Below are 14,886 nucleotides of genomic sequence, written 5' to 3'. Positions count from 1 at the left end.
GCAGCACCTGCACCACGATCGGCTCCTTGGCCGTCCGGAACGCCTCCACGGCCTGGTCATGCGTCGCTCGGGATAAGTCTTTGCCGTTGACCTGTCGAAATATTGAGGGGGCGGGGGGACACGATGCTCAGTTAGCAGAACCTGAAAGATGGTTTTCACGTGCAAGCGGCCAGCGGGAGGGCACGTGGGGATGTTGGTCCCCCGAGCTCGCTCTCCATCTCAGGTCCCGGGGAAGAAGGCCCGGTGGGAGGGGCGGGTTGGCAGGTCTGCGGATGTGGCATCAATACCAGATCCACAGCGGGACGCCCTGGCTTCCTACTGGAATGTCTGTAACACCAGCGCGTCATCTCGCCCAAGAGAAGGGCCCGGTCGCAGGCTCAGTGCCGTCATCAGGAGTGACAGCGACTGGAATTAATCACACTGTCACGCGGTAATGGTGTGCGTTTCCCCAGCTTGTGCCAGGTGGCGTGACTGCTCCTTTCCTGTGAGCGACAGGGAGCTTCCTTTTGAAATGAATCCCTTTTGTTTCTCTTTAAAAGGCCAGTTGGAAATATGAAGGGACTCACAGGCCACAGGTGGATATGGCAGGTAACTCCAAGGAGCTCGGATGGCCCACATTTTGGCCGACGCTTGGGAGGCCCAGCAGCCAGTGTAGTTGCTGGGTTTTTCCGAGTGTGCGCAGCCCTTGCACCTGCCCTTCTCGCCCCAGTCCTCACCGCCCTCCCCCAGAGCGTCCGGTACCCACAGGAGGCCGCCTGGTGGTTAGAACGTCGGTGCTGTGCCCCGGATCCTCTCCAGTGGCACCCTCAGAACTCACTCACTCCGGCTACGTCCAGAACAACTCACACGAGAGGACACACCGCCAGAACCGTTTCTAGAAAATGAAGTCGCTCCCAGCAACACGGAAGTCCAGCCGCCTTTCCCCCCAGGGGTGCCTGCAGGGAGAGGAGCAGCTGTGAGGTGCCCCTGCGGTCACCGGCCCGCCGGGCAGGCAGCAGGTCCGGCCCGTCACCCACACCTCGCGCTGTTTCCCAGCTTGGGGGGCGCGTGGGTATGCCTGTAGGGCCCCTCGCTTTGTGTCTATAAGAAGCACCGCTCGCATCCCCTCCCGCCGCCACTTGCGGTGATTAAATTTTATCCCGAAACAACTTTTACGACATTAGTAAGTAATTTTGCTCTTAGGATATAATTTGAATAACTCTGCTCCAGGCTTATAATAAAGTAATTAATATGTCACAGGATTCAATTTATCGCCTCCATAAACAAGAGAGTGCAGCATGGGAACCCTGAGGGAGGCACGCGAAGCGACTTACTCCTCGGGCAGGAGGTAGGGCCCCAGCGCCGGCGGGCTGGGCCGTTTCTAGAAAATGAAGTCGCTCCCAGCAACACGGAAGTCCAGCCGCTTACTTTCCCCCCTCGTACCCCCCACGGCGGAGGAACAGGACATCATGTCCCGTAGTTTGGTTACATCTAGTGACGGCACCACACGGACACCACCAGGCCCAGAACTACTTCCATATCTTCCCCAAGTGGTTGGTTTGCTTCTTAAAGGCAAGTCTAGGATCGTGGTATAGGGACCGTGCTATGGAATAGCTACCTCCCCAAGTCCCCCCGCTTCTCAAACCTTCCCTGCGGAGAAACTGGCAAATTCCTGTCGCTCGCACAGCAATTTAATCCTGAGTTTAAACCCCTTAGATGTACACTACCTTCTCCCAGTAGGTATGCCGTTAGTGTTTACTCATAAGTGCCAGGACGAACACCGACCCGTTTCCTGTCTGGCGTGCACATCTCCCCCTCAGTATCTCCGACTTCAAGGCACACACAGTAGGTCCCTTCTCCACGTGCATATCTCCCCCCTCAGTATCTCCGACTTCAAGGCACACACACTAGGTCCCTTCTCCATGGGACAGACAACTTCCGCTTCTCTTGGTCCGAGCAGAACCGACCATGGATACATTTCTGCAGCTCGTGCCCTACTTTTTCCTAAGCCCTGTCAGCTCCCTCCGGAGACAAGAACCCCGAGGTGGGGCTGCCTTGTAAACAGCCTGGGGTTGAGGAACGAGGAGCAGACGCCGGGTTCGTCCCCTGTAACGAAGCCCAGATGAACCAGGCCGGCGGGATCATGGATGATTCGGATTCAGTCTATTTAAGTAATTTCCTTATGTCACAAGGGAGTTACTCGGGCCACACGAAGACTCAGGGCACCAGTGAATAGGAGAATGGCGGAGCCACCGCCTCTTAAGGCCTCCACCCCGGAGGGTGGGAACACAGGGCTTAGCACACAACGGTCTTCGCCGTTCCTCCTTGGAGAAAAGAATGAAAGGACGCAAAGGAATTCTTCCTAGTTTTCTGAACCAGTCACACGAAGACTCAGGGCACCAGTGAATAGGAGAATGGTGGGGCCACCGCCTCTTAAGGCCTCCACCCTGGAGGGCGGGAACATGGGGCTTAGCACACAACGGTCTTTGCCGTTCCTCCTTGGAGAAAAGAATGAAAGGATGCAAAGGAATTCCTAGTTTTCTGAACCAGCGGACCATCCCGACCCCGTCCCTGCTGAATAGGGCTAACCCTTTAGGCTGGATCCTCAGAATCCCAGTTCTGACCACTGTGCCTAGGGAGCAATGTCACAGCTGGAGGCCACACACCCATTCACCTCACACATTCCAATAAGCCCCTCCACACACAGGGGACCCCCTCCTTCCTCCCGGCTCGCGTGGCTGCACAGGGACCCACCTCTGGGATCGGGCCATGGCCGGCGCCCTCATGGGGGCTTTGGGCAATGTAACTGTCCTCTCTCTGTCTCCCTGTCTCGTCGACAACATGAATGTCACTGAAAGGTTGGGGGCTTTATGAAGCTTCATGGAATAATCTGGGTATAACGTCTAAGCCAGCGGTTCTCAACCTGTGGGTCGCGACCCCTTTGGCGGTCGAACGACCCTTTCACAGGGGTCGCCTAAGACCATCCTGCATATCAGATATTTACATTACGATTCATAATAGTAGCAACATTACAGTTATGAAGTAGCAACGAAAATAATTTTATGGTTGGGTCACAACATGAGGAACTGTATTTAAAGGGCCAGAAGGTTGAGAACCGCTGGTCTAAGGGATAAGAATTTACTAAGAAACCAGGGGGCCGAGGGGGACCCGTTACCAGGGTAGACACCTTTTCCCAGGAGACAATCATCTATAAATCAAAGGAGCAAAATGCAGCCTCGTCCAGGGGCCTGAATAGCTCCTGTACAGGGAGAGGCTCCCTCCCTGCCCACCTCGCGTCCCCGGCCACCGACACCCACATTAACGCCTCCAGCCCTCGACTTTCTAGGGACTCGTTAGGGGCGCGACAGATAAATGGCACCGGACTCGCCGCTTGCCGCACAAGCTCTTGACAAGGCGTCGCGGGATCATTACGCTCTCCTAACAGCCGATGAGACGAGGCGGCAGTCACTAACCCAGACGATCCATTCTTGCAGCCAAATTTGTTTTGAATTACCTTGTGCACATAACACTTATTACACTGTCATCTCGGAATCGCATCCCTGGGAGACTCGGCGAGGTGATGACTCACGCCGCCAGCCAACCGAGAACGACAGCCCCTACTCCCGGGATGAGCACCGCGGCCTCGTTAGGGTGCGGCGGCCTCCATCGCAGGAGGAACGCTCGTCCAGGCGCGGCGGGCGGTCAGGTGCAATATCGCCCAGTGGAGCGGATGGCTTTTACAACAGTTTACACGGCTCTACGGCCTAGTAAGTGGAATGTTTTGGAACAAGAAATGCTGATTGCCAAGTTCATCTTTATTATAAATTAAATGCTTAACTTATTCACCGCAGGCTCTGGAATGCAGGTGCAATTACGGTGGAAATCCAATCAGCCTGTCTCTGGGCTCACATCACAGCTGCAAATACGACGTGACACTAAGGGACTCCAGTGTCCTTTAGCGGAAGGTCTCCCGAGACGAGACGAGACCAGACGATCGTGCTGAGGGCGTGGAGCGATTCCTTCCCGGGTCACGTGCCCGCTGCCCCTTCCCATAGACGAGACGAGACCAGACGATCGTGCTGAGGGCGTGGGGCGATTCCTTCCCGGTCCCCCTGACGCCCGGGTCACGTGCCTGCTGCCCCTTCCCACGTGCTGAGGACTAACGCGGAGCTGGGGGCTTGCCCATTTGGGGGTACATTTTACTGACAGCCCACCTGTCCACCTGTCTGTCACTTGCTCCCAGAAAGCACCTGCTGTGGTTCCTGAGACGTGTCCCCTCCTGGTGTGCCCCGCGGGAGAGCTCCTCGGGCAGAAGTGAGGCTGCGGCGCATGGGAGGCGCGTCCGAAGCGGTCAGATGGCAGGCACGGTAGGCAGCATTTCACTAAAACAGCCAGACTGCGCCCACCGCACTCGCTGGGACACCAGCCGAGCCCCGAGCCCAGACACAGGCTCCACTCTCACCGTCTCCCAAGAAAGCCCGCGGGGAGAGGCGCTCACACACCCGGCTCACCTTTCCGAACAGGAGCCGCAACCTTGCGAAGGTCTGCAGGGCCGGAGTGCAAGCAGGGCAGGGTATGTGTAAATATGGTATTTGGGAAGGACGGTCTACTCTCTCCAAATTAAAAAATCAGTGTCTTTTTATGGGAAGACATTGGTTTCTGAGGACCCGCGCCCCGTGGTCACCATCTATTTCTATCTCACGTGCTAATGACCCAGGGTAAGTGCTAATGCAATTTCAAATCCAGCCTATTGTCAATTACGCCCCTGGATAAAACCCAACTTTTATGGGGTTCATTTAATTAAATACAGGGGCAGTGATCTCATTCTGTAAAATATCACACCTATGTTTCCAAACTAATTAAAACGTAGATTCCATTGGAAGCAAGAGATGACAATAAACGATATACTGAAAAGTAAAAGGTTTTAAGCCCCGATTTAGCTGGGGTTACAAAGATTCTTGGAGTGATATCACCCCTGTGGTGACATAGGTAGTTACAGGATGGGGCACCACGGGAGACGCCTGGAACTTGGGGTGAGCCTGGAGCACCCCCTACACAGACAGCAGCACTGAACGGGCGAGATAAGTGCTGACCTAGACGGCACCACTGCCCCTCCCCCGGCGAGATGTACCTCGGGGGCCAGGTGTCCCCTGAGCCTCCGGTTCCTCCTTTGGGGAAAGAGAACCCGGGGGGACAACCAGCACCCTCAGTACTGAGGGTCACTTGGTGGGAGCCCCCACTTGGATTTCAAGCCACAGGGAGTCCGTGGGCTCAGCCACTGGGAATCTGACTGAGGAGAAGGTGAAGGGACCTCAGTGACCACACGGGGACCTGGCAGACTGGGCGCACGCCCGCAGTGCCAGGCAGCACCCCAACCCGAGGCTCTGCTCACCTACAGAACCAGGTGGGGTGAACTCTCACCAGGGCCCTTGGTGGGTGCAGACCTGCCTGGTTCAGAGCCTCAAACGAGCCAGCCGTTTGGCGGCCCCGATCCCAGTGGGTTCTGCCCGCAGGGAGCCGAGGCCCAGCGCCACCTGTTCCAGGGAGCGCCCTGGTCCCCTTCGAACAGAAAGGCTGCTGAGCACTCGAGACCCGAGAAGGAGATAGGACACTCTTGTCAGAAGAAACCACTGATCCTTTCTGGCCTCAGTTTCCTCATCTGTAAATTGGGGGCGCACTCTAGACACTGATGATGGTTGGTGACTTTTAACGTAGGAATGTCACCGCGTGGTTCCCAGGACCTTTCACCCGCTATGGAGACCCGGGTTAAAACATCTCGACTTCAGTTTCTGGCCCTCAGTTTAGTCACATGAGAGCATCACATCGGGCAGTGGGTCCTGCAGACACGCCCCTCCCCCCTCAGTCTCAGCCTCTAGCCACCGGGAGACACTTTGTTTCTGTACCTGAGCGCGTGCCAGCGCGCTGGGCCACAGAACACCCCGGCGGAAGGCTGGCCAGCGCCCAATTCTGAACGCTCTCGCTGCCGGACTGTCAGGGAGGCTCAGGGAGGAAGCTAAAGGAACTGCTTTGCTGTCGGCAGGGGCCCGGGAATGAGCGGGTGGACGCCAGTCCCCGTGACGGAGAAGGACCGGCAGCGTTTCCTACGATGATTTATGAGACGTGGGTAGGATTTGCTAGAAACCAACCAGAAGCCAGTCCTCTGGGAAGGAATTAATGGGCCAAACACTTGATAATGCAATTAGAAGATGAGGAGAGGTAGGGGTTTCCAGAGGGGGTGGCGGGGAGCGGGATGTGTGTGGGGTTCCGGTGATGTCACACTTAAGGCCGGGGCAAGGACGCCGCCCGCTGTGGAAAGAGTGGAGTGTTCAGAGGGGAGAGGGCTGACCCTGGTGCTATTTGTGTTCGATGCTTCCGGAGATGGGCCGCTGAGGGATGGGCACTGGTGGCTGTGTTTCAGCTAAACGTGTGGGTCTGAGACAAGGAACCAGGTCCCTGGCGGCAAAACCATACTTAACAAATAAAGTCAGATCCAGCCTTACATCCTATCCTATTAGAAAACAGCTGTGAAAGGCGACAGTCATGTAACACTTTTAGAACAAATGAAGGCCGAGAGCGCATGTCCTCACGCTAGGAGCACACACCCTGAGAAAGGACGGATATCTCGGACTCCAGGCAGTGACGGGATTCGGGTCCATGGGAGACGTCATGAAGAGAAGGCAAACGCAAGCCACACACGGGGAGGGAATGTTGGCCACTCAGATCTGACGGACGACGAGAGTCCAGGCTGGAGCTTTTAAGGTCCTGCCACCAAGAGATGGAGACAAAAACCCCAACGGAGAACCGGCGGGGCCTGAACAGGTGCTGCCCCACTCAGAGGCGGCCGACGTACCGCTAGGACATAAAGTAGGCACCTTCATGAGCAGTCAGGGTAAAGCCAGTGTAACCGGCGTGAGCCGCCTCTTCAGAGTCACTACGTTGGAAAAGTGGAGAGCAGGACAATTCCAAGTGTGGGCAGGATGCGCAGCCACAAGCACCGCTCGACCAGGACGAAGAGTAAGTCGGCATGAGGAAGACCGAAGCGGCCTGTGCTCTAGGTGCCCTCCGTCCTCTCTCCTCCTCCCTCCTGTCCTCTCCTCCATCCACCCCCTGTCTGTGCACAGGTAACCCTCCATGTATCTCCTAGAGCAGAGGGTGGTCCCCGCACCAGCAGCACCTGAAATCCTGGTGGAGCACAGGCTCGGGTACTGACAAGCCCTCCAGGTGACTGAGATGCGTGTTCACGTTTGAGAACGGCTGCCCTGGAGGAATTTCTGTACCTTGAGACAGAACGCAAGTAAAAATGAGATTCCATCCCTCCACCCCCTTTTGAAAACCGTGAGAATACCCTAAGGCCCAGTGACTCTGGGAGTGGGGGTGAGGAGAGGCGAGGTGGAGACTCATACACTGGTGGGCGCCTAGGGCATCACGGGAGAGCTCAGTGTCCAGACACAGCAGCACCCAGGGCATCATGGGAGGGCCAGTGCTGGGATAGGAGTGCATGGGGCATCATGGGAGAGCTCAGTGCTGGGACAGGAGCCCATGGGGCATCATGGGAGGGCTCAGTGCTGGGATAGGAGCCCATGGGGCATTATGGGAGGGCCCAGTGCTGGGATAGGAGTGCATGGGGCATCATGGGAGTGCATGGGGCATCATGGGAGGGCTCAGTGCTGGGATAGGAGCGCGTGGGGCATCATGGGAGGGCCCAGTGCTGGGATAGAAGGGCATGGGGCATCATGGGAGGGCCCAGTGCTGGGATAGGAGTGTGTGGGGCATCATGGGAGGGCTCAGTGCTCAGAAGGGCACCTGAGCTGGTGTGGTGGCTCACAGGCCTCCATCCTAAGAGAAAAGCAGAACTCCTCTTGGTCTCCAAAGCTTCCTACCTGAAGAAGCGACAGGTAGACAGAGGGCAGCAAGCCCTGGTCTAACCCTCCTTCAGCGTAAGAGTGGCCTGTCTCCCATTGTTCACTGAAGAGCAAGCAATAGGCGGTGACAGAGAAGCGCCCACATTGAAAACAGCGACTTTCTCGCCCACAGACGGGCGCCAGGCTCAGGAATAAGGGCCCCCGGGTTGTCAGGGCGGGAGGAGGCGACCTTCCTCTCCCGCACCTGCTCGGCCTAACCTACTTCGGGATGCAAAGCGGCTCTAAAACAAAGCTTTCAGAAGGGACAGGCTGTTTACACAAACACACTCCTCCTTGCAAGCGCACTAAACCAGGTTTGACACTGCTGTCTGGAGGTCAAGTTTAGGTCCGTCCAATTACCCACCGTCCCTCTGCCCACGCGAACCAGGCCACACGCCGCTGCATCTCCGCAGCCGCACAGCCGCTCGGCTCGCAGGCAGACACGCATCTAGCATTGCATGGCGCTAATTGAATACGAAAATAGGATTGTATACAGTCAGGCTTCCAGAACCTTCCTTAAACTTGATTACCATTTTAGGAAGCTGTGTTTTTTTGACCAACTGGCTAACGGATAGAGCAAGGGTCACAGATACACACATCTTCGTTTCTGGCAAGTTACAGTTATTGGGCAACATTTTTGTTTTTTTTTTTAAACCAACATTAAGTGGCATGCGAGACACAGATTACTCGTAGCTGCTATGCTAGTTACTATCAATAGGCATAAGAATGTGAGCTTTCTCAAGTCATGTGGTCTTCACACAGCCTGGGAGGCCAGCGGGGCTCTGTGCTCCCGGGAGCGCACTTCTGTTTGCCAGCACCCTGTCCCCCGGCTGAGGGCAGAGGCTCCGCGGGAACCCCTGGCATTGGTCGGGGAGCAGACCCAGGTCCTCTCAGGCTGAAGGAGGTGCCAGCAAACTTTTTAAAAACTTTAATCCGTGTTCCCCATAATGTCGGTGATCTATTCACTGGCTCTGATGGAAATGAAGAATTCTCAAGACATGGGCATCATAGCACAGACAGCATCCCAGCCCCATGTATCCTTCCTTTGTGCCTCAGTTTCTTCACCTTTGAAATGGGGATAACCTCACCTCCCTCTTGGTGCTACTGTGAGGCACTCAGCACAGTGCGACACGCAGCAGGTGCTCAATTAACATTGCGGTTGCTGCGATGAATGCCACGGAAGTCGGATCAATATGTTTTCCTTGCCTGCAGACTTTGGGGAACATGTTTTTTATCACAGTTTCGAATCTGAAGCCTCAATCCCAACCAGAATGACTTCCCTGTGGCCAAGTCAAACCAGGGAAGTCATCCTTGTTCTCCAAGAGTCTCTGGCTGACCTGGAGGAGGTGGAGGGAATGAATGATACTGACCAGCGTGTCGCTTCTTTCCCCCACCCAGGCCTCCATCGGAAGACCCTCCTCACAGCCCCCACAGATCGGCCTTGTCCCTGTTCTGAAAGGGCACCGCGGGAGGGAGGGCTGGAGAGCTGGGCCTGCATCGAGGCACCAAGCCAGCGGAGCCACAGCCACCCCATCCCCGCAAACCCGTCCTCCCTCCCCTCCCCACAGCCAGGTGACCAGCCTTAGCCGGGTTCCAGCCCAGCCCTGGAGCCTCGCAGCTCTCCCTGCCCCCTGAACACGAGGTCGGGGCCAGCTACCTTATCCAAGCGGAAGGCGCACCCCTCGACGGCTTTAAAGCATCATCCTTCCTACCTCCTTGTCCTTTTGCGTTAACAGGGCTGAGCCAAGTCACAAGACAGGCTGAAGCTCAGAGCGAGAAGCCGCTGCTCACTTAACGTTTAAATTTCCAGTGGGCACAGACCCTGTCTCAATGTCTCCCAGGACCCCCCCCCCCGCCCCAACACACACACCCAGTTCTCATAAAAGCACAAACAACGGCTGTAGCTCCACTGACCTCCCAACCCCCCGGGCAGGCAGGAGGCGAACACCCCCAAACCCTCCGGGCATTGTTCGCCTGGCGCAGATCGCTGGTATGCGCGCACTCTTCGCAGCGCCCTCTAAGCGCCGGGCGACTTCACGTGCTGTTGTTTTTCTAATGTGATTAAAGGTACAATAAGGTGTGTGCGCAGCAGAGGCACAGCCATTGTTCGGCATCATTAGGCTCACAGCGGCCCCCCAAAGAAGCGGCGGGCAGCCTGCCAGAGGCCCTAATGAAGAGCGTCTCTTTGAATTATCTCGGGATGCGGAGAGGATCAAGCCTGAGCCCCAGAATATTTGATCCTCTTTGTGCGGCGCGGGGAGGGCGTACGGGAGGGAGCCAGACACGCCGGACCTTCTGGAACCGTAATTTATGGAAACCTCCGTTTCTCTGCTCTAATAAGGCTTCGCGTCACAAGAGCGGGGATGCGAGGATTAATTCCTGCAAGTGTTTTGGTGAATTCCTTTATGCTACGGTTCAGGACCCCCAAACAATAGGAGAAGGGGACTCTACTTAGTTGGCACAAAGGTAACGGGTCCGAAAAGCAGTTGGCATTTCCCATAAAGTCCATCTGGACGGCTTCCTAAATTGCTGACACCGTGCACTCCACATGGAAGTCATTTATCAGCCGTTCGCTACAGGATGCTTGGGCCAGAGATATTCCCACATACATCCACCTCGTGGAAAACAAACAGAGTCCAGACCCCCTCTCTTTGCGGCTGGGCAGGAGGAGCCCACATAACACAGGAATAAGCCGCTGGTTAGCACAGATTTGCCGGGGTGGGGGGTATGCGAGGGGGACCCCCTTGGAGGCGGCCAGGGTAACTAATACACGCACAGCAACGGCCGGTAAAGAATGTTTTTGTGCATCGATGGTTAAAAGGGAAAAACCGAGTTAGGAAAACGACATGCTGGGCACTGTATGTATCCTACGTTCGTGGTGTAAGTGTGCACACATTGGTGATGCCCTGTTCTTCTTGCTTCACTCCTGAGTGACCGGCTCTCGGAGCTCTGGGCTCACCGCTCATGGCACACGGTAACTCGGCAAATTTAGGATTTCAGCTTCGCCACCCGGTCGCAGAGGGACGGGGAAGACTCCCACGTGCCCCGGACTGAAGTCCTGAGATGAACTGCGTGTCCAAAGCTTGTTTAAGATGCCCGTGTCTGGTCAGATATGGCGGGGGGTGGGGGTGGGGTGTCAAGCCCCAAATGGTCTGTTTTGGCCGTCTCTGTGCCTCGCTGTGGAAAAGACACACAAACACCCCTTTATTCCCCCAGGGTGAGAGCATCATTAGGCTGCGGCAGCCAGCTGGGTCTCAGGGTCTTTTTAATGCCACGCGCCCTCTGGTGGCGCTTGCAAAACTGACACCCGATGGACCGCTAATCAAATTATGTTTTCCACTCAAGTCCGGCCCTTAAAGAATATATTAATATACTATTGATCGTGATAAATGAAGAAACAAGAACATTTTTCTCACTATAGCAACCTTATTCTAACATTCTATGTCAAAAAACCTTTTTAACAGGATTATGATTTTTTTGAAGACTGAAGAAAAATTTGAAGGTGTTAGAAGAGTTTAAGGCAGCGGTTCTCAACCTGTGGGTCGCGACCCCTTTGGGGTTGGAACGACCCTTTCACAGGGGTCGCCTAAGACCATCGGAAAACACATATATAATTACATATTGTTTTTGTGATGAATCACTATGCTTTAATTATGTTCAATTTGTAACAATGAAAATACATCCTGCATATCAGATATTTACATGACGATTCATAACAGTAGCAAAATTACAGTTATGAAGTAGCAACAAAAATAATTTTATGGTTGGGGGTCACCACAACATGAGGAACTGTATTATTAAAGGGTCGCTGCATTAGGAAGGTTGAGAATCACTGGTTTAAGGGGAAAATGCTTAAGTACCAACTTAGGTTACTAGTAGCAGTATGGAGAGCTCCCAGCCCAGGATAAGACTTGCATGTGCACAAAGAAAACACTCAGAGGGGAATAAATGGTGATGGAAGGAGACTTGACTTGGGGTGGTGAATACACAGTACAAGATACAAATGATCTTTTATAGAATTGTACACCTGAGACCTATATAATTTAATTACCCAATGTCACCCCCGATAAATTCAATAAAAGACCAAAGATAAGAAGAAAACGCTCAACCCAAATGTCAGGTAAGTGATCTGGGTTCTACTTTAAGTATCCCTTTCACTCTCCGCTGCAATTTCATGTTGTTAGTGATGGCACAGAAGTCACCTGCTGTGGGTGACAGCCCCAAGATCAGCCACCTGCTACTGAAGTTGCTAAAATTCTCCCAGAGGGCGGGGCAGCCGTGGTGAGAGCGGAGCGGGGGTCTGAGCCACAGGTCCCGCCAGGAGAAGCTGCCGACACTGCTCACCGCGTCCCGCCTGGGGCTCGGAGCACGGGCAGGTGTAGAGGCGCTTTGGGGCACGGCTCTGTGACACCCGCTTGCATATTCAGATGTCTGTGCGGGAAGCATAGACCGAACAACCACATCCCGTGATCCCAGCTTGTCCCAGCTCGTCCCAGCTCCCGGCGACAGACACCGGAGTGCCCCAGCGACGGAAAGTACAAGACTTAATAGGAAATGTGCAGAAAAGTCCGGCTGTCTCGTTCAGAACACAAATAGACACCAGGATCTCTGATTCCTTCCCCAGAAGGGGCCCTCTGCCAGGGGAGCGCCCGTCCACTGCGCAGAGGAAGAGGCCACGGTTACCTGACAAACTTCGTAGAGTAGCCGGTACTGCTCCTCTGGCTTCCGCAGGCTGCACAGGCTGCATCCCATGTTGAGAGACGCGTCCACGGCCGGCTCCGACGCCAGCCCCCGGGCAGCACCCTCCCCGCCCTCCCCTCCCTCGCCTCCCTCGCAGCCTGCACAGACGCGCACTCCGCTCCCTCCTCCGACTGGCAGCTGCATTGTGCTCCAGCGCACACGTGTATATATACTGCTGCTCATGCATATTAATCAGCTCTCATTGACTATTCATAACAGACACCGCCACAGAAGCTGTAATTGCCAACGAGGACAGTTGAAATTTCTCTAATTAACAAGCGAGCGCTCCGGCGGTGGGGAATAATAAAGGACACTGACAGTTGCGCAAGCCCTTTGCCGGCGCGACAGATGAACAGGACTGCGTTCCCAGCGAGGTCTCTCAGGAGAACCCCGGACGCACTGACGCTGAGCACAGATCCCGTTTAAATATGTCGTAAAACGTACCTAATGCTGCAGGTAATGATGGCCCATCAGCGGGTTTTATGGCGTGGACCCGTTTTGAATAATGTTCATACAATGCTTAGTGCTTTCCTCAGTGGCGGGAAAGATCCTCCACATGTGAGCACAATGAGAAACTGTGAGACACACCTGTGCACATGCAGGGTGACCAGGGGGTAGGGACGGAGGGGAGCAAGCAGGTGATTCAGGTCCCAGGGCAGAACGTCACCTGCTAACCATCCCCACGGCCACGCAGCCCAGCTGACCATCCCCACGGCCACCCAGGTGCTGGCTGGTCTCAAGGCCACGGCGCCGACGCCTGCAGGTGGAGGTGGCACGGGTCCCCCACGCTCACGCCTCTGCCCACGGCGTTCCACGGTTTAAAAAAAAAAACCTTTTGCTTCTTGAGCTCAGAGGCAGGGGTTTATTCTCCACGAAGAGCTGGCACTGAAGGGGGAGGAAACCTTCTCCATAGATGTTCGCCCCATGGCCTGCAGGACACGGATGCCAGCACCCCCTCCTCGGGCAGCGGCTGGTGTTCAAAACGCTCACGGGTGCTTCCACGGCCTTCGCCCCTTCCCTGCACAAAGAGCGAACTGTCTCTGGAGGCCTCCCACGTCCCCGCAGGAGGCGTCGCGGGGCCCGGGGAATAAAGCCACCTTTCAGTCCGAGGCCGGGCCCCCGACGTGACCAAACCGGCCCCAATAAACCCGCGTGGGCTGGCGGCCAGCGGACACACCTGGTCCCGATTCTCAGGCCCTGACGTTGAGGCGAGGACACTGTGCCGGGTCAGCGGAGGGGGGGGCAGTGTCAGGTCCGGCGGTCACCTGCGGTCACCTGGGCGGCAGCAGAGGACGCAGGCTGTGCAGGGGAGGGGGCCAGGCCACGGTCGGACAGCGGCGCTGACCTCTGTTTGCTGGACGCTGTGAAGGGCCCTGTGGGTCCATGAGCCGGTCACCGGCTCTCAGTGTCCCAGGATCCAAGGAGGGTCGCACTGGCTGCCAGGGCTGCGCCGTGACCACGGGCACCGCAGCTGCTCACGCCACCAGGAGCCAGGCTGCTCCCCACCGCCTCAGCCACAGCCCGTCCCTGAAACACCTGCGCGGCTCCGTGACCCCAACATCTCCGACCTGTTACCCGAGGACGTGGCTGCTGCCCGCAGGGTGCCCTGCCCAGCTCCCTCCACACACCAGCCCGGCCGGTCGGCACAAGAAAGGAACACGCTCACTTACTTCCTCCTTAACCCTCCCCAGGACGTCTCATCACCGGATTGAAACGGAATTCTCCGTCAGGATCTCTACTGCCCAGAGCTCTGCCCCCAGCCCGCCAGCTTCTGCTCGGCCTGTCCTCGCGCCCTGTCCTCGTGCCCGCATGCCCGCCCGCCAGGCCCGTCCTCAGCTCGCTGTGCCTCCCGTGGGACCGTCCCCTTCTCCTGACCACCCAGCACCCACCTCCGCGCAACAAGCCTCCTGAGAAAGCCTTGGCCGGGCCCCTGTGCGAATTTAGTTCTCAACCCTCGGACGCTCTGCGTCACGGCCCCTGCCCACTTCCGGATGAGTGGTACTGTCCCTGTGGAGGGACCCCACTTCCTGAGGGCGGGGCTGGGCCTGGCCATCACTGGTCTAACCCGGGGCGGGGCCACGTGGCTGAGTGAACAGCAGAGGTGGCCCAGGGCCTCACAAACCCGGCCCCACCTTCTCCCCGTCCTGGGATCCCAGCTCGTTCCAGCTCCCGGTGACAGAACAGGGGACGGGAGGACTCAGGACGGTACTCACCTGCCCTGCCTCCTGCCGACCTTGGAAACACACTGTTCCATCCACAGTACTGC

The 14,886-nt window shown here is 56.2% G+C and overlaps 1 protein-coding gene across 1 annotated transcript in view; it reads right to left on the bottom strand.

The window, feature by feature from the left end:
• LOC102261724 (E3 ubiquitin-protein ligase PDZRN3) overlaps positions 1 to 14,886 on the bottom strand; it is an 82,746-nt gene that overhangs the window by 10,950 nt on the left and 56,910 nt on the right. Inside the window, exon 4 of the mRNA XM_014534932.1 lies at positions 8 to 91. Within this exon, the coding sequence (XP_014390418.1) occupies positions 8 to 91 (84 nt within the window). The remainder of the gene's footprint in view (positions 1 to 7; positions 92 to 14,886) is intronic.

Source organism: Myotis brandtii, unplaced genomic scaffold (assembly GCF_000412655.1).
Source record: "Myotis brandtii unplaced genomic scaffold, ASM41265v1 scaffold134, whole genome shotgun sequence".
Classification (NCBI taxonomy): Eukaryota; Metazoa; Chordata; class Mammalia; order Chiroptera; family Vespertilionidae; genus Myotis; species Myotis brandtii.
This window is presented reverse-complemented; position numbering and strand designations above follow the sequence as displayed.